This window comes from Lipotes vexillifer, unplaced genomic scaffold, assembly GCF_000442215.2.
Source record: "Lipotes vexillifer unplaced genomic scaffold, Lipotes_vexillifer_v1.1 scaffold539, whole genome shotgun sequence".
Lineage (NCBI taxonomy): Eukaryota > Metazoa > Chordata > Mammalia > Artiodactyla > Lipotidae > Lipotes > Lipotes vexillifer.
In genome coordinates this window covers 1,452,504-1,480,299 of record NW_006789542.1, presented here as the reverse complement: position 1 = coordinate 1,480,299, position 27,796 = coordinate 1,452,504, and the positions used below count along the sequence as shown (strand labels likewise).

Below are 27,796 nucleotides of genomic sequence, written 5' to 3'. Positions count from 1 at the left end.
CTCTTCCAATGCCAGGGCCTGGGTTCAATCCCTGGTTGGGGAATTAAGATCCTGCAAGCGGTGTAGCATGGCCAAATTAATTAATTAATTAAATTAAACTATATGAGCTCTGCATTGTATTTTGGAAAAGGAAAATCAAAATAGGTCAATTTCAGTTCAACTTGTTAAATCTTAAGCTTTTGCAAAAGGCCATTGGTGTTACAGAGAGGATGAGAAGAACTAAGACATGACTGATCCCTTCAATGAACTTATCTGGTTGGGAGAATGGAATAGTTTATATGCAAGAATGTGTGACTTGAGAAATACATGTTTTGGTCATGGTTTTTTTTTTTAAACAAAAAAGATATTTTGTTAACTGAGAAAAGATGTTAAGTGAAACTTCCATAGAGAAGGAACTTTATTTTCAGTGAAATGTTATTCACCACAGTGACATTTTACCATTACACATCATTTACCACCAAATGCACACCCTTAGGCATTTTAGAAAATTCTGGATAAACAAGATTTTTTTTTACACATGTAATAACACTCTTTATATTCTGTTTTCAAGATAATATAAGAAAAGCATGCAAATGCAGATATTTTGCTCCAGCACTTTTTAGTATTTATTGCAATATCATTTTCACTGAATTTACACTGGTGGTAAAATTACACCACTTAGCCTTATACTTACGAAGTATATTTTTGGGGGGTTATGCAATATCTTTTGTAAATGACCATCTCATTGGGCATGAAGGGAGGGCCTTTGTTCTATCTGAACTATTATTTTAATGCTTTATTAGAACTACACTATATAATTTGATCTTCTAGTGTATTTTAAGCTTTTTAAAATTGCGACCTCTATAAAAGGAATGCATTTTACACCATAATCCAGTATATATATGCAGACATATGCCTGTGTGTTTGTGTGTATATAAGTATATAAAATATATTATAGAAACAGAAGTTTCACAAAATAATATTTACTTTTACTGTACATGATAAACTCTAGTATTTTCTATTTTATTTTTTTTTAATGCTGGTTGAACCCATAAATAGATTTTATGAACTACTAATGAGTTGCAGTCCACACTTAGGAAAACATTACTTTAGATCAGGTTCTTGAATATTGTTCCCTAGAATACTAAATGGGTATAAAAGTTGCAAAAGAAAGATATTTTTACCAAACTACCTGAGGAACTTGTTTATTGCTTTTGTTTTATGCATTGTTTTATTGTTTTGTACATTGCTCTTCTGGGTCAGATTGCTTAAAAAAATCTGAGCTAGAATGCTTAAAAAATAAAGTTAGGAAACCACAAATCTGAGTAGTTAGTTACTATTTAATTCAGTTTCTTGGATTTAAAATGTGGTGTTACACATATTATTTTTGTAAAGACCCTATGTGAAATGTGGTTTTTCTGGTCTTGTCATAAATGTATGTAATCCACCCTTTACTCTGGCCAAGTTTCTAGTTTTGTTCACTGTTTTTCATAGGGAAAGTTCTTGAGGAAGGAAGTTTTTCAGGTGTGTGCCCAAGCAGATACAAGGGAACTCTCCCCCTTTTGATGCCGCAATTGTTTTTTTGTTTGTTTGCTTTTTGTTTTTGTTTTTGTTTTTGTAAGCTTTATTATGCTAGTTATGTGATCCTGCTTCATTGCCTCTCCATGCCTTACTTTTGCCGTGTTTCAAATAATGGAAAACGATGGTGACAGACACAATAAGAAAAAGTAAAACATCTTTTGACTTCAGAATGCTTAATTCCTGCGTTTAAAGGCTTCCTTGGGTGTTTTGTGCTATAGTGTACTGGGATGAATCATCTCACCATTACTGATTATAAATTCTGTTTTTGAAAGAGAACATGCAGTTTTTGCTGTACGTATAGTTTAGCAATAACCTATACTAGGAAAGAATGAGGGGGAAGAATATTCTTTAATTCAAATGTCACAGCCTTTGCGTTTAATAATTTTGGGCTTTTAAAATAGTGCTGGATTTTTAATAACTTTATGAATGTTACTTTTTCCCCTCTTTATATTTCTGATTTTGGAAATACAACCAACTTTCACCTTTTCCTGAAATCCAGTATGATGCTTTCAAGGATACATCGTCAAGACTTTCATCATTAGTATGTAGTGCAACACTTCATGTTAAATGTAGAGTTTTACTTTATAAACACCTGATGATGCTAATCATAGATTATAACTTTTTCATAGGTTTGTTATGATGTTTGGGGGAAATGTATGACTAACAAAGCAAAATCTAGTGTTGTGCAATTGTGGCATAATTTAGCACTTGAATAACTTTGTCTTTTAGAATATCAGGATCAGATAAAAATTATTTGCTTCCCTATTCAGGACTAAGATTGGTAGTAGTATCTTTTCTTAAAATAATGAGCCACCCAGCTGACACATACTCATTGCCCTGGAAGACATGTTTCCAGCAGTGTTTTGATATGTACTGAACTATGGCAGCACAGGCCCTACTGTGTTTCATGTTCTGTGTCACAAGCCAGCAGGTGTGAAAGCATCCAGCAGTGATAGATGACACCTGAAGCATCAGTTATGTCCACTCATTTTTTGCTTGATTTGGTTTTTTTATGGTATGTCATTTTGGCCGAGGAAGTTTAGTTATCGCATGTTTTTCTTGGGTTAATATGTCAATAGATTGCCTGAGTTGCTAGACCATATCAGCAGCTCTTAAATGTTCAGGGTAATGTATAAAAGGAAAGATATGCATATTCTAAAAAGAAAAATGAGTGTATAATTACTGATTCAGGATCTAGCTGTGCATGTTTCAGATGATTTGCGTAGAGCAGACTGTTAATAGCTAGGACCCTTCTAGCTGCACCTCCTCATTACAGGCCAATGGTGCATACCTAGATTGGACTTCTTGTCTACCAATTGACCTGTTTAGTAGTATTGCTGTCCTCTATCCCCTCACATACACTTGGCTCTGTACTCCTAGGAGAAGTTATGTGTTGAGACAGTGCTATCTTCAAAGGACTCAGATGTCAGATTATTGTCTAATGATGCTGCTGCCACTCGAGACAATCCATACATACCATGTTGGCTGCTTTCCTCTGAGCAGCACATGCTGTGGCACCACTAACTTGGGTTAAGAGGACTGTCTTGGGCAGTACAATGTTATGTTTTCTGTTCTCAGTCTTGTTTTGATTGATGCACAGGATTGCTTTTTGGCCTTTAGGTAAGGAGGACTGTGGAAGCAAGTAGACTCTCTTGTCACTCATACCTTTTTAAAGAAGATAGTCCCATGGGCAGGGGCTCAAATGAGGTGTGGGGTGAGGGTCCCCACAAATATCCTGCCTGGCTCTGAGTCCTAATTAAGTTTTTAGTTGACTAGACACTGAGCTGGATGGCACAGGGGAGGTGAGGGGGAATGCAGGTGTGTAGAGAGGCTGTGTGTCTTAGCCAGTCAAGGGCAGTGAATCATTTACTAACAGGTGGGAAATAGAGTGCATGTAGACTACTCTGTCTCAGGTGGATCTTTCTGTGTATGATTTTAAGATGAATTTTATTAAATTATTTTTAAACTTCACTATATGATCCTTGTATTCAATATTTACTTCCAGAATCATTCTTACAGTCACTCTGATGGAATGAAGAAGAGATCTTCTGGTTCTCATAAAGACCCACTGGTTAGTTCTGTTGTCTCATATCACAGTATTTTGTGTGGCTGTAAAATTCACTGATTACTTTTACGGAACTGAAGAATTATGACTGCATTGGTGTGCTCTTAAGGCATTATTGAAACTTGATAATATACTGAAACATGACTTATCAGAACTTATTTAAAAATAATTTTGTTTTCATTTACAAGATTTAATATCAAGTTAATATATCTAACCCTAGTGGCTAGCGTTAGGAAAGTGTCCCACGAAGTTCATTAACAATGTATTTTCATTTATGAACTGTCCTTTGGAGGACTATACCTTAAGAATAGGCTTAGTGAGATTCTTATACCTATTTTAGAAATTTGAATTGATTTAGTTGTAGTATTATAAGTAGTACCAAAGTCACGTATAGGTTTCATTCTGAATGATTGTTTTTATAGATTTTATAATTTTGGGAACTTGAAATTAATTTTCTGGTAGAAACAATAAAGTATGCAATGGCAGAGTTCCCATGCTGTCTTGCAGAAGACTCTTCAACCAATAATGTAATTAAACTATGGAACTAATAGTGCTCTCCATTCCAGCAGACCTTGCTAATAAACATTTCTGTGGAGGAAAAAATGTCTAGAGCCCATCTGGGGTGCTAGGAACACCTCTTTCCTGTCAGGTTGCTACAGCACTGGCAGAGGAAGTACGGTCCTAAGCTCCCTGCTAACTCAAGGTTCCCATGGGCAGGGCTCTGACCATTGGTGGGGTGGAGACAGGGTTGGGAGGCTTTGGCTGGTAGCAATGAGGAAGGAGGGGAGAATGAAATGGAGAGGACATTAGTGAGATGCCCTGGTGGGGGCAGTGTTGGGAGCTCTGGGGAGAGGTGAGTCCTGGTGCCTCGGGCAGAGCCAGGAGTTTTGAAAAAAATAACTAATGATTTCTGTGGCATTGCCAAATAGATTATAAAAGTGGTAATTACTGGGCTTCCCTGGTGGCGCAGTGCTTGGGAGTCCGCCTGCCGATGCAGGAGACGCGGGTTCGTGCCCCGTTTCGGGAGGATCCCACATGCCGTGGAGCGGCTGGGGCCGTGAGCCATGGCCGCTGAGCCTGCGTGTCCGGAGCCTGTGCTCCGCAAATGGGAGAGGCCGCAGCGGTGAGAGGCCCGCGTAGCACAGGAAGAAAAAAAAAAAAAAAAAAAAAAAAAAAAGTGGTAATTATTCATTCATCCTGGGTTTTTCAAGGACATTCCTAAGTATGACATGAGAATAAATCATTTATTATTTCCATTCTATTTTGTCTGAGGGTTTATACTCTTGTTTTTAAAGTAAAAAAAGAAAAAAAAATTAGCAATGACTTGGTTTGAGAATAGTTAATATTAATTTTAATATTAATCTTTTTAAATATTAATCTTTAATATTAATCTTTTTTGAGAGACCTGAAATAGTTGTTATTTTCACTTTCACCTAATATGATTCAGTGCTTTAAAATCATTGTTTTGGAGGAGAAGGGGTTTGGCAATATCCGATTTTGCCTCTGTGTTTTTAGGTTAACAGCATTTAACCTAAGAAAAATGAGTTTAATTTTACTTTTTGCAGAGTGGCCTCTACTTTGACCAGAGAAACTATAGCAGTCTTAGACATAGCAAACCCACTTCTGCCTCCTATACTCGGGTTTGTCACAAGTTTTTTGGCTTCATGTGTTTTATCCAACTTTAACACATTTCTAATCCCCTGTTGCATTTTGACTAGTTAGAACTAATCTGTGAATGGCTGTGTATGTACTAGTTTGTGGTAACTGAATTCACATAGTCTGTGTGAGTGTATCTTTAAATAATGGGAACTATTGAATCACCATGTTTAAAATGAGTACCATTTTTTTCCAGTTTTTTTAATGAAAATATTTAACATACCAAAAAAGTTCAAAAAATTGTATAGTAACCACCTGCGTACCTACCACTCAGGTTCTGCAATTGATATTTTACTATATTTCCTTTATCATGTAATTATCTGTCCAGCTGTCCCTCTATCCATCCATCAGTCCATCTTTTTGGGGGGATGCATTTCAAAATAAGTTGTAGGCATCAGTACATATCACAGTGTATGCCCTTTTATTAAAAATATACATATGAGAATTTAAACTGTACGTGAGATGAGAAGAATGTAATTATATTTAATGTTAGAATCTCTTGTTTTTTCAAGGCATTTGGCACATCATACATTTAAAACACATTTAAATATATGGCGCATAGTACATTTGAAATAATTCAGTTGTCAAAACATAACTTAGCTATTTATGTATCTTATTTTCCATGTCTGATCAGGCTTGGTGAAAAAAACTGAAAATTGTGTCTTGAGATGACATCAGGAAAAAGATTTAATTCCTTTTTTTAAAATGCTGTGCCTTGTTAGTATGTGGATTCATTGTGACCAGTACAATTTATCTAATTAAACTAAGGCACTTGGTCCATGGCTTGTTGTGAAATACACGTTTTCTAATCTATTTGGGAGAGTGTTTATAGCAATAACTCAGAGCTCATTTACCTGGTTCCCCAATAATCAGGATAAGCCCATTAGATGTCACAGGAGCTGCTGGGGACTGGGATGTGGACACTGTTTGCCACACTCCCTGTGCCATGGCCCTCTTTTCCTGAGTGTTTTCTTAGGTGCCCATCCCATCTCCTAACACTAATGTTCAAAGACCAATAGGACTTACCCATTTACAGGAAACTGTTCCAGGTGTTTTTCTTTCTTATCCCTTAAAATTGGTATTCAAAGAGATTTCTAATGATTAAGTTTTTCTCACATTGTGTGTCACTTAACTGCCTTAAACACTCAAGAATTACTATTGAATTATGGAGTATAAAATAAATATGTCTTCTACTTGCATAATGGTGAGGCTGATTCTCCTTTTCTTTTTCCCTTTTTTTTTTTTGCTTGTTTTGTTTTGTTTTGTTTTGTTTCTTATCAGTCTTCTTCCCTATACAGTGACCCTCTGGCAACATCTAAGAGCTACAGGGTTAGTACTTCCTGGGGAGTATGGTGCCTTCATAGCTATCAGTTGCTTTTCTTGGGTTAAATCATGTGCTTTCTCCATAGGCCTCCCCTACTGCAAATTCTGGTCTTCTGAGAAGTGCCAGTCTGGTGTGTATTTTCCTCTTCCAACGTGTGTACTCCTGGTGGGGCCATTGTCACGGTGCTGACTCTGGCTTGCCATCTTTCCTCCAGAACAGTCAAGGACACATGGCTTTAATGCTATGTGTACTGCAGACTGTGCTGCCTGTGCTTAAAATACAAAACTTTTGAGGAGCAAAAATGAGCATATCATAGTGGTAGATACTGCTGGCTGTTGGTAGGCCCTTGCTTAGAATTGGCTTCCTGTAGAGGAGGTAGACTTGCATGGGTTGCACTACACTTGCATACTTTTGTGAGATGGCTGCCCAGGCATGGGGTGTCATATTTTGGGGGGGAACAGCTGTGGCCTTGGCCATGTTAATACTAGACTCTAATGAAGCCAGCTGACTAGAAAGACAAAACAGTAGCTCTGTGTAATGTGCGAGGTGGAATTGGTTGCTTTCAAGCTGTTGTTTGTTGTCTTGTGGCCTGTTCTAGTGGACTGGGAACCTGAGGCTTTGTACTTAATTTTATCGTAACAGTGGGCAAAATGCTTTCTGTACCTCACTTTCTTTACTGTACCTTACTTTCTTTTCTGTTCTATTTCCTCTTTTGAGAGAATAAAGTCGTAAATGTTCTCATTTCATAACATGATGATGAAAGGCAGTGCTGTAACGAGTGGTGCTTTTTAAATGAAGTGTGATTTTGAAGTTTTAATGAGGCTGACGCAGGAATTTATGCATACATAAATGAGTGTTACCACCTCGGGAGGCTGCACACGTTAACACCATTCTTCAAAACTTTTGGAACTAGGTACTGCAAAGAAGTTATGTCATTTTCAAAATAACTTTGATGCTGAATAGATAAATGGCATTTCCTTTGTTCTTTAGGCGTCATTGTATGATGGTGGATTATATAACCCTTATGGTTCTCGAACTGTAAGTCTAAGCAGGTGGAGGTGGTGAGGAGGGTGGTGTGTAGGTGGGCACAGTTTACTTACAGAGTCATTTAATCTGACCTATAATTACTCTACAAGCTGTGGTCCATCAGCTTGCCAATGGTGGCTCTCACCCAAGCTGCGAGAAGGCACCTGCTGGAAACTGTGGCTTAAAGTATGAAGGCAATACAAGTAGGGAAACCTCTTTTCTGGCTCATTAGTTCTCAGGAAGAGGCTGGGAGCAGCGCTTCTCAGGGCCTTTCTTCTCCCTCCTGCTGTGGGCTGCTGGATGGTGAGGGTGGGAGTGAAGAAGAGTTCAGGCCGGGGAGGAACAGTTATCTTCACCTGAGAGCCAGGGGCGAGTTAGGTCCAGGGGCACTGATGTATTCCCAGCAGGAAAAGGAGCTGATCGTTAATTGTAAAACCTTTCTTCTTGGAAACTTCATAGCCATCTGAATACAGTTTTCACTCATCAAGAACAAGTTCAGCCCGAAGCAGTCCTGTGGTGAGCTGTCTAGTCTCTTTGCATGCTTTATAGACACTTTTGATTGTTTCATTAATCTGTACTCACCGTTCAGAATATTGAGGATGTGGTGTGTTTCACTCTATTGTGCATGGATTATCGTTTTCCTTCAGTACACAAACTCAAGAACTAATTTGTCCTAACCGGTGGTTTCTGTATGAATGTGACTTAAGCACGTAATTTCTTAAATGAGTCTGGAACCAGTGCCATCAGAATTTTTTTTTAGTTTATATATAACTGTCATTTGTGTGGAAATTCTTGTCTTCTCAGTGGTGATAATTTAGACTATGAGTTGGTTGCCCTATCCTTTTCCTTTCTCCTTTTCATGTCTACTTCCTACATTGAACCATTTCACTTGCTTACCAGCCTGTCAATCAGTGGAGTGGGAGGAGAAGAAATCAAATAAGTCAGCTTTTAAAAATTGCTCCAGGGCTTCCCTGGTGGCGCAGTGGTTGGGAGTCCGCTTGCCAATGCGGGGACACGGGTTCGTGCCCCGGTCCTGGAGGATCCTGCATGCCACGGAGCGGCTGGGCCCGTGGGCCACGGCCGCTGAGCCTGCGTGTCCGGAGCCTGTTGCTCTGCAACGGGAGAGGCCACAACAGTGAGAGGCCCGTGTACCGGAAAAAAAAAAAAAAAAATACATTTAATGTTTTAGTTTGGGAGAGAAAATAAAAGAATCTTCTTAAGTGAAATAATATAAGTCAAAGACAGAATTTCCTACCGGTAAGGACACTGAAAGGATTCTTACTGTCCTTTATTCATTCCTATGCAGCAGGTGGAGATATTTCTAATATCACCACACAGTTTTCTTCCTCTTTCACCAGCAGTGGAAGACTCATCTTCAATATATGTAGGTTGCCTCCATTCTGACATCACTAAGAAACCATTCTGGCATCACTGGGATAATACCTCTGAGCCCACTTGCAAATGAAAGAGCATTTAGCCAGCACACACGGACAAGATTCTACACTTGACTGAAAATATTACCATAATTTTGTTTGCAAGGGACCATCACAGTTGGGACACTAAAAATGCTACCAGGCCCAAGAACTGCCAAGTGGAATTTTATTACCCGGTGGGTTAAAAGTAAACTTCCCCCTTATGTGAAAACATCCCTGTAATAACTTTTATCTCCTTTAACATCCGTGTAATAACTTTTTGTTAGCTATTAGAGTAGAATTCTTGGTAAGTGCCACTTGGAAATGGCAGAAGAAATGAGCCAAACATATATGTAGAAGAAAGTCCATATATCTTACCTATTCCACCCCACAAAGTAACCTATGTTGACCATTAAGAAACTGCTTAATAATTTCTCCAATTTTGACACTGTCAAGAATAACAAGGTAGTTCCTAAAGTCATCATTTGTTATTGAAAATGTTAATTATTAGAGTTTTTTGGTGGGTAATATGGCAATATGTAGCATAATTTAAATGTAAATACTCTGATTCCCATCATGTCATGATTAGCAATTTACCATGCAGATCTACTCATACAAGTCCACAAAAATATACCTGTATAAGCATGTTCATTGTACAAGTGTCTGTAGTAGCAAAACTCTGACAACCTAAATGTCCATCAAAACGGGAGCAATTTTTCAAATTTACAGCCCAGGCACTAATGGAATGATCCATTGCCATTAAAAAAAAATGTGCTGACATAAACCTATCTCCAAGAGGCACTCAGTGGAAACAGTAACGGACATGGTTTACTTTTTAAAATCTTTTAAATGTCAAAAAAAGAATGAAAAAAAAAAAGACTGACAAAAAAATGAAATAGATCTTTATATACTGATTTGAAAAGATACTTTGAGTAAAGAAAACAAGTTGAAGAGCAGTATATGTATACAAGTCATTTACATACTGTTCAAATAAAGGACACTCATATATACCTGAAATATCTCTGAAAGGATATACAAGAACAGAGGTTGCATTTGGGGAATGGATATAGGACGAAAGGGTCAGAGAACTTTTATTTTGTACTTTCATTAAGCTAATATTACATTTATAAATTTTAAAAAAAGTTCGCGGGCCTCTCACTGTTGTGGCCTCTCCCGTTGCGGAGCACAGGCTCCGGACGCGCAGGCTCAGCAGCCATGGCTCGTGGGCCCAGGCGCTCCGCGGCATGTGGGATCTTCCCAGACCAGGGCAAGAACCTGTGTCCCCTGCATCGGCAGGCGGACTCTCAACCACTGCGCCATCAGGGAAGCCCTAAAAGAAGTTTTAATACTCCAGAAAGACTGGGTGATTAGAATTGTCCCAGTTTTCTGTAGCAATTTTTTTTTTTTTTTTGCGGTATGCGGGCCTCTCACTGTTGTGGCCTCTTCCGTTGCGGAGCACAGGCTCCGGACGCGCAGGCTCAGCGGCCATGGCCCACGGGCCCAGCCGCTCCGCGGCATGTGGGATCTTCCCGGACCGGGGCACGAACCCGTGTCCCCTGCATCGGCAGGCAGATTCTCAACCACTGCGCCACCAGGGAAGCCCCTAAGTGTATTCATTGACTCCTGATAGGACCCCAGAGGGCCTAGAGGTTTTAAAAAGAATGAAGTCCCTGGTTGGTTTTGGCCAGTAGAGTCATGCCCCCCGCCCTTTTCTTTCATTTAACTTAAATAAAAGATGAAGTACTATTTTATTCTTTGTGCTTTTGGGAAATATCTTTTGGTTTTTAATGATCGTTCTTTATGCCTTGAAACAGCTTTTTGGTTTAATGGTGCACAATAGATGGTGCTAATTATTATGCTCATGGAGAGTGTTTGTGTGCTTCCCAAAGCCTTACCTCATGTGCCTTCAGTCAGGGAAGACCTGTAGTGAAATTGCACCTTTTTCATTATCTGCTTTTAATATCTATAGTTTATCGACGATGACACTGCAAGCATTGCTGCTTCTGGTCGTGCCAGCCGTGGGCGAAGGGAGAGTGTGGTGAGCGTGATTTGCATGCAGACATATACGATGAGTTTTTAAATTGCAGCACTGTGTGGTCACGTGAAATCTGTTGGAAAATGAAATTTGCACTTGACACAGTGAGCGTTTTCTTCAAATTTAGTTTATATGAATAATTTGCCTTCAGAAATGTATTCCTGAGAATACATTTTCTTAGTGGGCTATGTAAGCTTTCCTAGTGACACCTCTTATGTGCTATAGTCATTGTGTACTTGACAGATTTTCACTTTTAATTTTTTGTTGCTATTTTATGCACGTGCATGTATGTGCACAATTCACCAAAACCAAAAAATTTCTCAAGCAAAATTAATGCCTCCACATTGTTTAAAACTCATTACTATGGATTAGAAATCATGCTGCCATTAATTAGTTGTTTTCTTCACTGTGTATTTAAATTTAACCATAGTTTATACATCTTTTAAGGCCCATGAATACTTTTGAGTTGCTGATGACAAAATTTAAAAATTTTGGTCTTAGAATTCAACTAGAGTTAGAATTATAGAGGTAACAAATAGCTATGTTAGAATACAAATTATATAATTTCAGGTTATTCTTTTGATGAAGCAAGAAATTTTACAGAGGGCTGATGACATTTTTGCTATACTTAAAAATTGATTTGAAAATTACATTGGTGAGGATGGTGTGTCAGCTTAGAGCTAAAACAAAAGAGCCCAATAAGTAAGAGGCTATAATTCCTTTAAGAAAATAGAAGGTCATTTAATACAAGTCATGTTTTGTGAAAGATTGTAAACACAAAGTTTTCATAGAAAAGAGGAACAGCAAGAGTTTGTGAGCTTTGTTGCCAGAAATCCAGTGATCTAATTAAGACAGTTGTGGTCCATTGGCAAGCCAGTTAATGCTCATACTCAGAGCTGCAGGAGAAACAACAGTTCATGACACCTGAAAGTACCCCAGAAAGTGATGGAGTGGAAAGGGCAGGGGCTCTGAAATGATGATGCCTGGGCTTGGACCATTTCTCCAACCTGTTAGTTGTGTTAATGGCGATTTCTTTATTTGTACAATGGGCATGTAATGACTATCTTTGTAGGTAGGCTTAATATTATGGATTAAATGAATTACTATATAGAAAATAGCTATCAAAATTCTGAGATAGTGGGTACCGTTATATTATTACATGTAAAGTTGTATTACTATGAACAAGAATGCTATTGCTTGATTTTCTCAGCTCTTAGCAAAACTTCATATTTGTAAGCCTTAAGGAAGGCATCTCTGTGGATGGGCTTCCAGATTCCTTTCTGGAAGAGAAGAGTTTTTGAGCAAGGGAATCAGACAGAGCTGAGGTAAAGAACAGCTGATGAGTGAGGTAAAAAATATTCATTATTTATTAATTCAACAAATGTGTATGGAGGGAGTACCTGTTATATGTGAGGGACCATGTTAAGTGCTGGGAATAATGTGGTAAGCCACATAGACCAGATTTCTGACTTCTTGGAGCTTATATCCTGGTGAAAGAAATAGAAAATAAACTGATAAAGATAGGAACAAAAAAGAGAAAGTAAACCCGGGGACTATGAAGAGAAAAAGCAGGTGATATTATAGAAGACATTGAGTGGTGTGTGTGTGTGTGTGTGTGTGTGTGTGGCAGAGAGAGAGAGAGAGATCACCCTTGGATGGGGGTGATCAGAGAAGGCTTCTCCGAGGGAGTTGACCTTTGAGCTGAGAGTTGAGCTGCTTGAAGAGCTGGGAGGAGAGCTTCCTAGGCCAGTGCCAACGGCAAAGGTGGGAAGAGACTGGGTATGTTTGGGGAACCAGAAAGAGGCCAATGTAGTTCATTCATTATTTTGTTCTACAGTTCTCGGTCCTGAGGAATACGAAAAAGAGGAAACTGTGGAAATTGGTAAAAGGCACAGTAAATACTCTGCAGATAGTTCCGCATTCAGGATATATGTGCTTAACAGAGCTGATAGCTATAATGCATTATACATTTGTGAAATATAGTAGAGGCTTTAGGTAAATGCTATCCTAGAATCCCTCATGGTGAGGGTGATGCTGGTTCTCAGGCAGTACATGGATGATCTCTATAGCATAGGACTCTAGCTAAGATGAATAAGAGCTTATTTTAGGGAGCTGTGATGTCATTTAGAAACCCTTTACATTCCTTTCTCACCTTGAGTAGGTAAGTCACAGCAGTTTCCTCATTTCATTTCATGATACTTTATCACACACCAAAAAAAAAAATTTCCCCCATATGCCAATGTTCTTATCTTTTGCTTCTCTCTCTTCTTAACTTTTAAAGCATCTCATTTTTTTCCTGACTGAAAGGTTTTTGCAGCTGATTATTTTAGTCGCTCCAGTCGTAGGGGGAGCGTGGTCTCTGACATGGATGATGTCAGCATCCCAGATCTGACCAGCGTGAGTGCAGCACATGGGGATTCACTGTCTCAGGCTTGTGACTAACAGCTAACAAAATAGCTATTTTTAAATTAGGAACTTAATTTACTGCCTAGGAAATATTTATTTCAGCACACTAGCATAAAATACAGTTATTGGTTTTGTTTTGAAATGTATATATTGATATGTTCTGATTTTTTATAACATTTTTCCTGTGGAAATTTTTCCCCATAGAACCCAGCAGCAGCTCCAACAATTATCAATATTTTGCCAATTTTGTTTCATCTATTTCTTCCCCTTTCCCTCCTTTTTTTCCTGAAGTACTTTAAAGCAAATCCCATACATCATGCCATTTCCCAATAAATAGTTCAGTATGCGTCTCTAGTTGAGAACTTTTTTCTTTATTTATTGTGCCATTATCATACCTAATGAAATGAAAAATAACTCCTTAAAACCATCTAATACCTAGCCCATATTTAGATATTCCTGATCAGTCTTAAAAATTTTTTTCCCTTTTCATTTTGGAGAATCTATAAATTTTTAGGTAAACTTTGAAGGCTGAACAATAAAATATTCCTACTTAGCAAAGAGTCACTAGCTTATAGTAACTGGGAAGAATCTGAATAGATTTTGAACGTTTGGATTATGGCATTGTTTTGAAGAAATGCCAATCTATTGCTTTCACATTCATTGGGAACTGAATTTAGGAAAGACTGTCCAGTAGAAATGCCTTGAGGCATTTACCTTAATGAAGGAACCTAGACCAGCAGATGTCTACCTGCCTGATGTATGTAACAGCCTGATTATCTGTCTGTGACGTCTCTCTGTAACTGGCATTAGTGTTGTTTGCCCTTGGACCAACGCTGTCCTAATTATCAAGCACTTTGAAGCAGATGAGGCAGGGTTTCTTAACAAAAAATTAGACAGTTTTTTAATGAAGAGAGAATTATTTATATTTAGCACGTCATCAATTGTATTTAAATAGCTATTTCTGAATGACTAATCCTAGAAAACAATTTTGAGTGTGTCCTTAAGTATTCCAGATTGTTGGCGCTCAAAGCTGGCTGGCTGAGCAACAGTGCCATCTTGACCTTGGTCACATCAACAGTCTCTCTGCACACAAAGTTAGAAGACTGGCTCCCAAGTCCTTCCCTTGAAATATTGCCCATTTTATTAATTTGCTTAGTAACCTGTTTTTTCATAGATATAAACAATTTAATTTATTGTGTACACCTTTTCTCTTAAAAACTTTGAACTCTATTAGCATCTAATGTGATGTCTGAATTATTGGCTATGTCCTCCTTACGTTTATTTCTTGGCAATTTATTTTAGTAACTACACAGGAGTGAAAAGGTTGACAGTTTTTTTTAGTCTTCCACTGCCTCTACTAATTAAATAAAACTCTTTTCTTTTGCCAGGTAGTTATTTTGATCTGTCTACATATTTAAATAAAAAGTATACATATTTAAGGTATATAGCATAATGATTTGATATACATGTATATAGGCTGTGTATATGTGTATCGAGTCATGCTGTATACCTTGTAACATAAGCACAAGCTTCTCTAGAACAGTGGTTGGCAAATCTGGCCAGCCCCCTGTTATTTTATAGCCTACCAGCCAAAATTTTCTTTGTTTTTTGTTTTTTAATGGTTATCTAAGTACCTATATAATATCCTTAATTTTACCTCTTGGCAAAGCCTAAAATATATGTTGGACCCCTCTCTAGAGCAAAAAAATTTGGAATAAAATACATCTTTATTTCTAAACAACTCTTTCAAATGATGGTATTAAAATGTGTTCACGGGGCTTCCCTGGTGGCACAGTGGTTAAGAGTCTGCCTGCCAATGCAGGGGACACAGGTTTGAGCTCTGGTCCGGGAAGGTCCCACATGCCGCGGAGCAACTAAGCCCGTGTGCCACAACTACTGAGCCTGCGCTCTAGAGCCCGCGAGCCACAGCTACTGAAGCCCGCGCACCTAGAGCCCATGCTCTGCATCAAGAGAAGCCACCGCAATGGGAAGCCCGCGCACTGCAACAAAGAGTAGCCCTCGCCCACCACAACTAGGGAAAGCCCGTGCGTAGCAACGAAGACCCGATGCAGCCAAAAAAAAAAAAAATGTGTTCACAGCTAGAATTCTGTTTCCACTCAAAAAGGTTCAAATTGTATTTTACCATTCTAGTAGGATAAAATTATCTGTCAAAGTAGCCATTTGCTGAAATGAAGGTCAAAGGGCCTGTTAATCAGAGAATAAGAAATATCTTTCTTTTAAGAAGAAACCAAGGGTTTCAAAGATTTGACAAGATATGTATTCTAAGAAATATTTCTCATGTACTAATTTCAACAAATAAGGAGTGTAGATTTAAAGAGAAACAATCTATACTCTGATGTCAAGAGCAAAGCATTTTCAGATTTCCCAGACATAAATAAGGCAAAGGCATTTACCACTGAAATATGAAAAAGATGATATTTAAGACTTTGTTTATGAGTTGATAATTTGAAATTCTTAAAAGAAGCAATAAAGTTTGCCATCATGTGCTCTTCTTTGTGCATTAATATGAAATATTATTGATACAAGCCTGTCAGCTAACTTTCCATTTCCAGCTATCAAGGGAACCCTTTTCTTGATTGGAAAATTACCTATTTAATTATTTAGGAGTGTAATGGCATAATATTTACCTGAAAGTTTTTGAGAATAGTAGGCTGTAGTCAGTATTCATGAGCAAGTCCTGAGGGCTTTACTAAGGAAAAAAGCCTTGCTTTCTGTTTTGTTGTTGTTATTTTATATTTTAATCTACCATTTTGTTTAGCCACTTTTTTTTAAAGCAATTTGATGACTTATTTTCCATATTTTTCTCTATCTCAGTTTAATTTGCTTGTTTTACAAAAATGTGACTATATAGTACATATAGCCTTTGTTTTCTGATTTTTCATATTATTGCATATTTATTTTTTCCATGTTATTCATATATAACAATTTTTAAAAATCAGCTGTAGTCACCATGTTTTACATTAGATCCTCAGACCTTATTGATCTTCTAGCTGAAAGTTTGTACCCTTTTACCAAGATTTCCCTCTTTTATACCTTAGTATATTAAACATGATTATGTCTTATTCCACTTAAGAGCCTTTTGAGGATCTGGCAGACTCTTTTGGTCATCATTTTGAACACTAGCTTGTCGTTGCAATGCAGCTATGTAGACCTCCCAGGGCTTTTAGAATACCAGGTTTCAACTAGCTTTTCGTCTAAACGGAAGGCTACATATAATGCAGCACGAGCCTGAAAAGTGAGCACTGAAGAGTCTCTGGCCAATTCCCTGCAGCAGGGCTGCTCTAGGCATTTTTGCTACCTCCACAATCCCTGAAGTTTGGCACATGATCGGCTTGGGCAGGTGCGGCAGTTGGGATCTGTCAGGAGATAGCGAAAGCAAACAGAATCAGTCCTGCAATGGACTGGGTCAACGATGCAGCCTCTGAAATGTAAGATTATTCTCAGGTGACTGTCTGTTAAAAAATGGATGGGTTTGGGGGTCATTTGTGTGAGAGTGGGATAAGAGACAGGATTTCAAATGGACCTGGAAGAATGTTTTCTGAATGCTTCTTGTTTTTCTCTTTAACTCATTAGTAGAAGAGAGTTGGAAGATACTCTAAGGAAAATAAGTCAGTTTATTTAGATATGGTATTTCTTTCACTCTGAGGAATAACACATTAAATATTAGGCAATATATTTTACTAGTATAGATGTGAGGAAGATAATTCCTTTCTATGGCAATAACTGCCAATATTAAAAACTATTGTCATCGCCTGTTTTAAAACATTTCGTATGTGGTTTAAAGAAGTCAAAATGAACTAAAATCAGTTCCTTTTTTTTAAGAGTATTACAGTAAGAAGTAGCAAAAAGAATTTGAAGTCTGAGATAGTATTTATATTCTGATTTGGTACTTATAATAAAAGGTGTTTACTGAGACAGAAAATGAACACAAATAAATGTCGGTAATAAAAAAACAGAAAAAACTGTCAAATATGAGGAAGTTAGAGTGAAGTGATCTGAACTGAGCCAGAAATAATGACATTTTGTGTTTTAATAATTAACTAAGGAAGGTTTTCAAATCTCTTCTCTAGATTGGGCTGGGAGGGTTGGTCTAGGAGTTGGGAGTCTGGGTATATTTTCATTTAGTTAAATTTTTCTGTGACTTTTTTCCCCCAGTGGTAATTTGGACAGTATATACAGGTAAATAATATGAAAAATTCACAAAACTGAGGTCTGGATTCAGCTCTGATGTTTAGTAGTTATGCATGCTTCAGCAAGATCTTTCACCTCTGAATTTCTCTTTCCTCAGCTATAAAATCAGGGCTTTAGACTAAACCGTTAAGGTACTTCCCTTCTTGAAACGCCAACTAAAACAACCATAAGGCCTATCTGCAGAAGATAGCATAACTCAATTATGGTATGTCCAGATAATAGGGTACTATGCAGCTGTTAAAATAAATGAGGTAAGTCTGTAAGTACATATGGGATATAATTCATTTATTCGTTCATCCAACAAATTTTGAGTCCTGTATGCCAGGTGCTATTCTTTTTTTTTGTTTTTTTTTTTGTTTTGGCTGTGTTGGGTCTTTATTGCTGCGCACGGGCTTTCTTTATTTGCGGTGAGCGGGGGCCACTCTTCATTGCGGTGCCCGTGCTTCTCATTGCGGTGGCTTCTCTTGTTGCGGAGCACGGGCTCTAGGCACACAGCTTTCAGTAGTTTTGTCTCGCAGGCTCTAGAGCGCAGGCTCAGTGGTTGCGGCACACGGGCTTAGTTGCTCCGTGGCATGAGGGATCTTCCCAGACCAGGGCTCGGATCCCTGTCCCCTGCATTGGCAGGCGGATTCTTAACCACTGCACCACCAGGGAAGCCCCAGGTGCTATTCTTGGTGTTAGGAATACAGAAAAGAACATACAGACATAGAGCTTACATTAAAGAGACAGAGATCAGACAATTAATAAATAAGTTTATTTATTAATAAATAAGTTAATAAATATCATGGGGTCAGGGAGTGATAAATGCCATGAAGAAAAATAAAGTACTTTCTCTGATCTCTGAAACATGGTAAGGGGAAAAAGAAGATATGGAATGTATTTGGGACACTACTGTTAGAATTTTTTAAAGACTGGGTGTAGGTTGCCCTTGAAGATCTGGGTATGGTGTACCTCTAGAGAGAGGCTTACTTTGCATACTCTTTGTGCTGTTTTTTTCTCTTTTTTTGGATACATGAGCGTGTATTACTTAAAAAGCAAAAACAAAAACCAGGCAACCAATTTCCTTAGTGCTGTGGGGAAATTTTTTTGATGATATATTTTACATGCTCTAGTCCAAACTGAACGTTTTTGTCTAAGTATGCTAGTCTTAATATGTGTGTCCTATGTCAGTAATGCTAAGATAATAAAGTTTTTTGGCTTTTGGTTTTATCAGAATTTTCTTTTTGATGTATACACTTTTGTGTGTGTGTGCGTTAACTTTTACAATGATAAAATTTAAGTTTAATATATAGTTTTCTTTAATATGTTTCAAATACCATGAAAAGAAAATCTGTGTAAAAGTTCTAAATTTTTTCATAAGGACGGCTTGCTTACTCCATGTCTTCCTTAGATAAGAATTAAAGTTCTTAACATCTTGTTTTATGTATCCCAACTTTTATTTCAGGTTTAGTATGTTTGCTTTTAGGTTCCAAATATCGATTGAACTTGGAGAACTCAAATGAGGTCACTTCTTTTTTTTCCCCATAAAAAAATCAAAATGCTAAGCATCTTTTCTGATTTTTATCTCTGTTCTTTTCTAGTTGGATGAAAAATCTGACAAACAGTATGCTGAAAATTACACAAGGGTGAGTATCTAAATTCCTAAGGAAATTAAGTTCTTAAGTTCTCAACTTACTGTCTACTACTATTTTATTCTTGATTTTACAACAGTTTAACTGATGGAGCTACTCTTCCTCTCTTCATCTACTTCCTGTCCTTGACCCCCAGATTCCTCTGTGGTTGAATCATGTGAAGCACTGGGAAGAGAAAAGACACTGCATTTTATTTCCTTGAATGTCACCTCTTAAACGTTTGGCTGCTCTTTTGATTTTCATTCCTCTAGAATTTAATCCTTAGAAGAAGCCATTAAACACTGAAAATGAAGAAGTGTCTTTAGGAATGGTGGTGACAAACGCTGAGGGGTTTGGTTTTTTCCTATTACAGATAAATTATTCTTCGAAGTACAATAAAATAACTACTTTCTAGGAGTTGCTTTGTGTTTAAAAAATCTCTAATTTTCTTCTAGAAATATTTTTAGAAAGTCATCTTAGGGAAATTTATCAGGATTAATTTTGTGCTATGCCCCCAAAAGGTGTACCAGTTCTATCCAGCAGAAATACAGTGCAAGCCACAAATGTAAACCACATATGTAAGTTGAAATTTTCTAGCAGCCACACTAAAATAGTAAAAAGAAACAGATAAAATTAATACAAATAATATATTTTATTTAACCCAAATGTCCAAAATATTTAAACATAATCAATATGAAAACTTATTAATGAAATATTTTACATTCTTTTTTCTACACTAAGCCTTCGAAATCTGGTGTGTATTTTACACCTAAAAAAAAAATTCTCAATTTGGACTAACCACATTCCAAGTGCTCAATCACTGCATGTGGCTAGTTGGCTGCTGTATTGAATAGCACAAATCCCTGCCATTTATTAATTCAGTAGCATGAAGTCGCATTTAAACTCATTGTGGGAAGAGCAGTCTAAATTCATAGTGATACACAGTATTGTTGCTGTCAGCTGCAAATAGTATCTCCAATTTTATCAGCAAAGTATTAGGAAAAGAAAAGATTCTAAAGAAGCAGCTTCAGGAACTAAATAGGAGGACTGCTAATTAGCATACCAACTATAACATTCTAAAACTGTTTAAAATCAAGCAGATGTACTCACCCCAGTGCTGTTTACAATACAGCAAAGATAAACTTAGAAAACAGACAACTCTCACACGAACCATTTCCTTCTTAGTTATTAGGAATTCTAGATTCCAGTAAAGCGAGCGAACACAGTTGTGCTTAGTATGCCTGGGCCCATCTCTGGGTACCCTCTCCCCAGAGCCAATCTGAATTGCCTGTGGATTGCATTCGGTAACTTCTTGTCCACACTGTGTTATATCTCTCCCCACCACCCTGACCCACTTTTAGTTTCCACAGCAAATATATTTTTAAAGAAACAAGACTTAAAAGTGCCATATTTCTTTTTCTCTAGCCTTCATCTCGAAATTCTGCCTCAGCAACAACCCCTCTAAGTGGAAACTCATCCAGACGAGGAAGCGGGGACACCAGCAGCTTAATAGATCCAGACACCTCATTAAGTGAATTGCGGGTAAACCGCGATTTTTGGTTTGCTTTTTATAAACAGTTTTTTGGCTTCTTTGTAGTCTAGTGGAACTATTTAACATTTAATGTGTCTTGGTAGGAAGAAAAAAGTATGGTATGAGTTCTTTAAAAAAAATTGTTAGTGCAATTCAAGAATGTGACTAGGGTCTGAAGGGAAGGAGATTAGTTAGTTCTTCCATTCTCTTTCCTGAACATTTGATGATACTGGAGTGAGTTCTGCTAATTTACAAGTGCCAAAAAATCTTTCTAATGTATATAAAAGTAATTCTCTCAAATAATTGGCCATATTTTAAATGGAAAATATGTGGATGTACAAGGAACCAGATTTGGGGGATTATTAGTCTTTTGAGCCGTTATGGTGTTATTTGGCTGCCTGAATACAGTTATCTCTCAGTGTTTCATGATAAGACAAGTATAATAATATTTGGGATGACAGAAATACCTGAGTAATGTAAGCTCATTTAACCCATTAGTTGAGTCTCCATTCTTATTAATAACCCTTTCAAAATGTATTTGAATGTCTATTTGCTGAACATGCTCTTTTTGAGGAACGAGGGAAGGGCAGTAATAAAAATTGCATTATTCATTCGTTCAACGTTGTTGAGCACTTGGCCCCACAGAGTCAGGCAGTAAAGCACACTTTGGACTTAAAGAGTTCGCTGTTTCATAGGGAAGACAAATGGATATAAACCAGTAAAACCGGGTGGTGTGATGCCATGGTAGTAGCAAGAATAGGGCTGTTGAGGGAATTCAGAGAAGCATCATCTAAATTAGACTAGAAGAAGAGATTTTAAAAAAGGCTTTTCGGAGGAGACAAGGGGTGAAGGAAGAATAAAAATTAACCAGGCAAAGAAGCTGAAGGGTGAAGGCTTTCTCAGATAGTTAAATTCAGAGACCCACAAGATTATCTCTATAGCAAAGTTGCCAGAGGATAGGATGAGAAGTGAGGATTCGTAGTGGGTGAGAGAGAAGGCTGGAGAAGTAGTAATGGGCCATATCACAAAGCACCTTGTGTGGCAGGAATTCAGGTTTACCCTGACAACTAGGGGATATTAAATAGTGGAGCAGTACTATCTGATTTGCATTCCTAAAGATTGACCACAGACTGGAAGAAGCATTGGAGGCAAGGAGAAGAGTTACCCTGTGGTTGAAGAATGGGGATGAGATAAGCAAGTCAAAACTGTGATGGGAGAAAATGTAGGCAACTTGCTCTGAAGAGAGTATTGGAGAATGGAAGTTGTTTGGTCAGTACAGAGAAAGAGGAAGTTAAGAGGTTTTTGTGTTCTTTTAAAGGCAGCATTAGTTGTTGTTTTCATTGGTTGGATTGAGCCAGTAGAGAGAGACTATGAAGGTCAAGGAAGGAGAAGGGGTAGCTGACTGAGAAAGTGCCTGAGTGGGTGAGAGGAATGTCCAGGGATCAGATGGATGGAAGGTGGCCGCCCCTTCCCACTGACACAGTAGAGGAGGAGGGAGGGACCGGTGGGGACTGAGTAAGATTGTGGGTGGGGTAGGAGCAGGAGTCTGGCTTGTGAAATGGGCAGCTCGTAAAAGTGGGCTGAAGGTTAGGAGAGGGTGAGGACTGGAACAGCGGCAGCGGCACTGCAGAAGGAGGCCCAGGTCAGCCTGGCTCTGACTTTGAAGGGGTCAGTGTTATTGAACTCTTCCTAAGTACCAGGCATAAGCACAAGGGTGCAACGTTGAATAAGCTTAACTCTTGCCTTTAGGTGCTATTTTCTAGTGGGACAAAAGGATGGGGCATTCCAGCCTCAGACTGAGCTTATGCTCGCTGTTTACTTGTATTTCTTCTTTGAGAGAACAACCTCCTTGAAAGAAATGAGATTTTTGTATCCTAGCATTTGGCTCCTAATAGGCACTTGATAAATGTCTGTCGAATGAACCAATGAATAAAAGACCTACTAAGGAGGGAATGAAGGGAGCAGGGGAAATATAATATAGAAACTCTGAGTAATGGGCCTTTGATAATTGATCCTGCCTGTAATTGTACAGTTACGTTTAGGGCCCTGTAGCAATTATTTCCCCCCTAAATCAACCATCCAGAGTAGACCTTATGTAGCAAGGTCGGGTACAAGGGAAACAATATTTTCCATTTAAAATTTGGCCAGCTTCACTTTTCTTATAAGGATTATGGTTACATTTGGAGCAAAGGCTTTTCTCATCATTTAAATGATGTCCTCAGGATAGACTCTCTCATTTGACATTGTGTTTAAAATATTTGTTTAATACCCCTCCCTTTACTTATCTTTCTCCCAAATTAATTGTGGTCAGTAACCAAGTCATTGAAAGACAACTTTGTTCATATCTAGTTTTACATTTTTTAAAACTTCTGCATGACTCAGTAGAATCTTCAGCTTATAATTAATTTGCTACATATTTTACTAGTTATCAGTGGAGTGTTATGCTAAAAATTATTTGAATGATTGATAGTTTTTTAAATTGTATGTTAAAAAATGTTATAACTTATATAGCTTTTGTACACAGCCCCAGCCCCATTTGCTAATGTTTTTTCCACAGGAGTTAATGTCAAGGAAGTATTTGATATGTTAGAATGATTACTCCAGGCCTTCCTCCGCCCCACGATCACCTGCCTGTTTGCCCCTTTTAGCAGTTTGCAGTGGCAGTTACGTTTGTGTACCTCAGTTTCTCTGCTTTTAGTCTGGAATATGCAAAAGTAATTCACATTTTCATCTGAATCCTTTGAGACTTTGTGTGTGGTTTTATGCAATGGTTCATTCCTATGTCCTGCAGGATATCTATGACCTTAAGGACCAGATACAGGATGTAGAAGGGAGATACATGCAGGGGCTTAAGGAACTAAAGGTATCAGGGCCCATTTTGCAGCCCAAGCATGTTCTCTGTACGCAGAAGTGTTGGTAATGGTGGTTTCACAAATTCTATTAACCCCACTGCACATAGCTTTACTAACACTGTTTGTCTTTCAAGCATGTGCTTAACCTGCAATGCATAGGAAAGGCGAACTTCCAATCTCTGCTTATGTTTAAATGTGTACTGTAGTTTTTGCAATATTCAGGAAAAGATATTATGCCTTACAGTTTTTAAACCTTATAAAATACTTATGTATCCCTTGTGTCTTAGCCTTACAAAATTGAGTTGGGCAAAAACCTAAAAAGAGTTCTAAGAATATTTTTTATTGAGAATTAGACCTTAAAATTCTTCCAAGCTAAATGAAAGAGCATTGCCTGTTTCTGTCACCAAATTCAGTCAGTATTAGGAGTGGAAGGAAGAAGCATCTAAGAGAAAGAGCATTATTATAAATATTCCTTCTGGAGGAAGGACCCTGAAGCATGAGGACTGTGTTTTCTTTTTGTTTTGATTGTTTTTCATATAGATCAAAAAGGGTTACACAGATTCGGTGCCTTAAAGAATTTGGAGGTAAATTTAAATGGGCCTTATTTTTTCCAATCAAGGATGCCTACCAGTTTTCAGTAGAAGTGTCCATGTGAGGCAGACATTTTAGTTGTAAATGGCACTTGATTATCATGCTCTTCCCTGTGTTTTCTTATGAAGTTCAAACCTGGTATTATGAATTACTGTAAGTTTCTCTGAATACATGTAGGTCCCTATTTGAAATAGAAATACACACCAGGCCACTAAAAATGCATAAGCAGGGCATTCAGAAAGGTGACTCAGGATATGCTCAAAGCACAGAGTGTAGACCAAATAGTTCAGGCTTTGCTCAGCCACCCAGCATGATTGGACTTAGCCCAGCTACCAGCCAGAAACTTCATGCAGGTGATTATGGTCCAGAAAGGGTGGGAAGGCCTATGGAGAGCGCCCCCGGGAAGCCTGGACACTGCTGACAGCAGTGTGTGGTTGTCGGTAAACATCAGGAAGATCCCAGAGTTAGTGAGCTGATGTGCTCAGTTAGTCTTACTGCTCTCATCTAAAGGATTTAATCCCCCTTTTAAGGTTTTAGAGATATGACTTGGAAATATCTTAGATCAATGGAACAAATCCAGTACATTCAATAAATACATTCATTTAAAAATCTCGTACGTAACATAATGTATCAGGAAAGCAAGTGATTCGAAGGCATTCTTACTCATTTTTTATTTTATCTTAAACATGTTCCCTTTACCTTTTAGATCTACCATTTATTTCATTTTTTTTTGAAAGATACAAAAAACAGATTAACCTTATTTGAGACTCTGAACAAATAAGTCCCCTTTTCTTAATTCATGGTTAGTGTATAATTGAACTTGACTTCAAATTATGTTTATCCTTGAAATGACTCTTTTAAATGGAAAAAAATCTTTTAAAAAATTATCTGGTTGGTGGTCAAAGCATGGTGGTGTGATATATCTATATTCTATTAAAAAAGGATGCTCAGTCATTGCTTATGACATTATTCTTAAGTATGTCTGCCTTTGAGGTGCTTTTTCCCCTCTCTGCCCTACCTCCACAGTCATCTGGGTCTTGTTATCACAGATTGCTGGACTCTACTCCCAGATTTTCTCATTCAGTAGGTCTAGGATGGGGTGGTTGAAAATGTGCATTTTTAGCCAGGTCCCAGATAATGCTGTTGCTTCTAGTCCAGCACCTACACTGAACATCGCTGCCTTAGACACGTTTAAGTAAAACTCATTCCTTATGGGTATCATTGTGTGACCTAGATTAAAATCATTAAAACTACCTTGAGGGAATTCGCTGGTGGTCCAGTGGTAGGACTCCGAGCTTTCACTGCTGAGGGTTCAGTCCCTGGTTGGAGAGCTAAGACCCTGCAAGCCGTGTGGCCAAAACAACAACAAACTACCTTGACACTTAAGTTTAAAATAGTCTTCTGTGGTCTTTTGTTTAAAGGAAAAAGTACACTCCATACATTTTATGTCAGTTTTATTATGTTATATATTGTGTCCTTGCAGCTACTGCTTGAACTGTCTTAGATTCTGGTGTTCATGCAGTCATGCCCCATTTTGTATGGGACTGAGTTGTGAGGAGGACTTCTTTTTTGCTATTAGTCTCTGAGATGGATCAGGATCATTCTAAATTCTGCATTGTGTTAAGATACCTACTATATTTGAACCATTATACAGTTAACTGGGCTTATATTCTTTATTTTGGGTGCATTTGTTCTCAATCATAATATAAATCTCACCTGTTAATACAGTCCTGGGTTGTGAAGAATTATTAAATGTATGCATATGTGTTTGTGTGTATCTTTATTGAGATATAAATAACATACCATAAAATTTACCCATTTAAAGTATACAATTCAGTGGGTTTTTTTGGCATAGTCACAGAATTGTGCAACCATCACCAATTTTAGAACATTTTCACTACCCCAAAAAGAAACCCCATACTAATCAGCAGATGTTCCCCACTCCTCCACTCCCACTCCTGCACCTAGCCCTGGGTAACCACTAGTCTATGTTGTCTTTCATGATTGGCTTTTTGTGTGTGTGTGTGCTGTACGCAGGCCTCTCACTGTTGTGGCCTCTCCTGTTGCGGAGCACAGGCTCTGGACGCGCAGGCTCAGCGGCCATGGCTCATGGGCCCAGCCGCTCCGCGGCATGTGGGATCTTCCCAGACCGGGGCACGAACCCGTGTCCCCTGCATCGGCAGGTGGACTCTCAACCACTGTGCCACCAGGGAAGCCCGTGATTGGCTTTTTACTTAACATAATGTTTTCAAGATCCATCTGTGTTATAAAACACATCAGTGTGTGTGTGTGTATACACGTATACACACACATATGTATACATATGTGTGTATACATATACGTGCATATATATACATACACACACGTGTGTGTGTGTGTATAAAATGTCTGAGTAGTATTCCACTATATGGATTTACTACATTTTGTTTATCCATTTGTGAGTTGATAGGCATTTGGATTGTTTCCAGTTTGGGGCTATTATGAATAATGCTGCTGTAAACATTTGTGTACAGCTTTTTGTATAGGCATATCTTTTCATTTCTCTTGGGTAGATTACCTAGCAATAGAATTGTTGGGTCATATGGTAACTCTATGTTTAACATTTTGAAGTGCTGCCAATTTGTTTTCCAAAGTAGCTGCAGTATTTTACCTTCTTCCCAGCAGTGTATGAGGAGTCTAGTTTTTTCATATCCTCACCAACACTTATCTTGTTTCTCATTTTTTGATTATAGATAATAACCATCCTAGTAGATGTGAAGTAGTATTTCATTATGGTTTTGATGTGCATTTCCCTAATCACTAATTATATTAAGAAAGTTTTTGTATTTTTGTTATTTTTTTTTGGTGGTATGCGGGCCTCACTGTTGTGGCCTCTCCCCTTGCGAAGCACAGGCTCCAGACGCGCAGGCTCAGCAGCCATGGCTCACGGGCCCAGCCGCTCCGCGGCATGTGGGATCTTCCCGGACCGGGGCACGAACCCGTGTCCCCTGCATCGGCAGGCAGACTCTCAACCACTGCGCCACCAGGGAAGCCCTTGTACTCTTATTGTTCATTTGTACACCATCTTTGGAGGAATATCTGGTCATATCCTTGCCCATTTTAAAATCGAATGATGTGTCTTTTAATTATTGATTTCTAAGTGTTCTTTATATATTCTGGATACAAGTTCCTTATCAGATATAAGATTTACAAATATTTTCTCCCATTTTGTGGGTTGTCTTTTTACTTTCTTGGTGGTATTGTTTGTAGCATAAAAGTTTTTGATTTTGATAACGTCTACTTTTTCTTTCATTGATAGACTGGTATCGTATCTGAGAAACCATTGCCCACTCCAAAGTCATGAAGATTTACTCTGTGTTTTCTGGGAAGAGTTTTATAGTTTTAGCTTTTAATTTAGGTCTCTGATCCATTTTGAGTTAATTTTTGTGTTTGGTGTGAAGTAGGAGTCCAACTTTATTCGCTTGCATGTGGATCTCAGTTGTCCCAACACCATTTATTGAAAAAAACTACTCTTTC

General features: G+C 38.1%; 1 protein-coding gene across 4 annotated transcripts in view; it reads left to right on the top strand.

The window, feature by feature from the left end:
- LRRFIP2 (LRR binding FLII interacting protein 2) overlaps positions 1-27,796 on the top strand; it is a 98,702-nt gene that overhangs the window by 30,312 nt on the left and 40,594 nt on the right. The window contains exons 6-17 of one of the 4 annotated variants that reach the window (XM_007462704.1): positions 2,060-2,101; positions 3,566-3,631; positions 5,191-5,265; positions 6,563-6,610; positions 6,691-6,735; positions 7,596-7,643; positions 8,091-8,147; positions 11,013-11,081; positions 13,386-13,475; positions 19,277-19,321; positions 20,732-20,848; positions 23,629-23,700. In XM_007462704.1, the coding sequence (XP_007462766.1) occupies positions 2,060-2,101; positions 3,566-3,631; positions 5,191-5,265; positions 6,563-6,610; positions 6,691-6,735; positions 7,596-7,643; positions 8,091-8,147; positions 11,013-11,081; positions 13,386-13,475; positions 19,277-19,321; positions 20,732-20,848; positions 23,629-23,700 (774 nt within the window). The remainder of the gene's footprint in view (positions 1-2,059; positions 2,102-3,565; positions 3,632-5,190; positions 5,266-6,562; positions 6,611-6,690; positions 6,736-7,595; positions 7,644-8,090; positions 8,148-11,012; positions 11,082-13,385; positions 13,476-19,276; positions 19,322-20,731; positions 20,849-23,628; positions 23,701-27,796) is intronic. The other 3 variants (XM_007462705.1, XM_007462706.1, XM_007462707.1) reach the window with 3 other exon arrangements.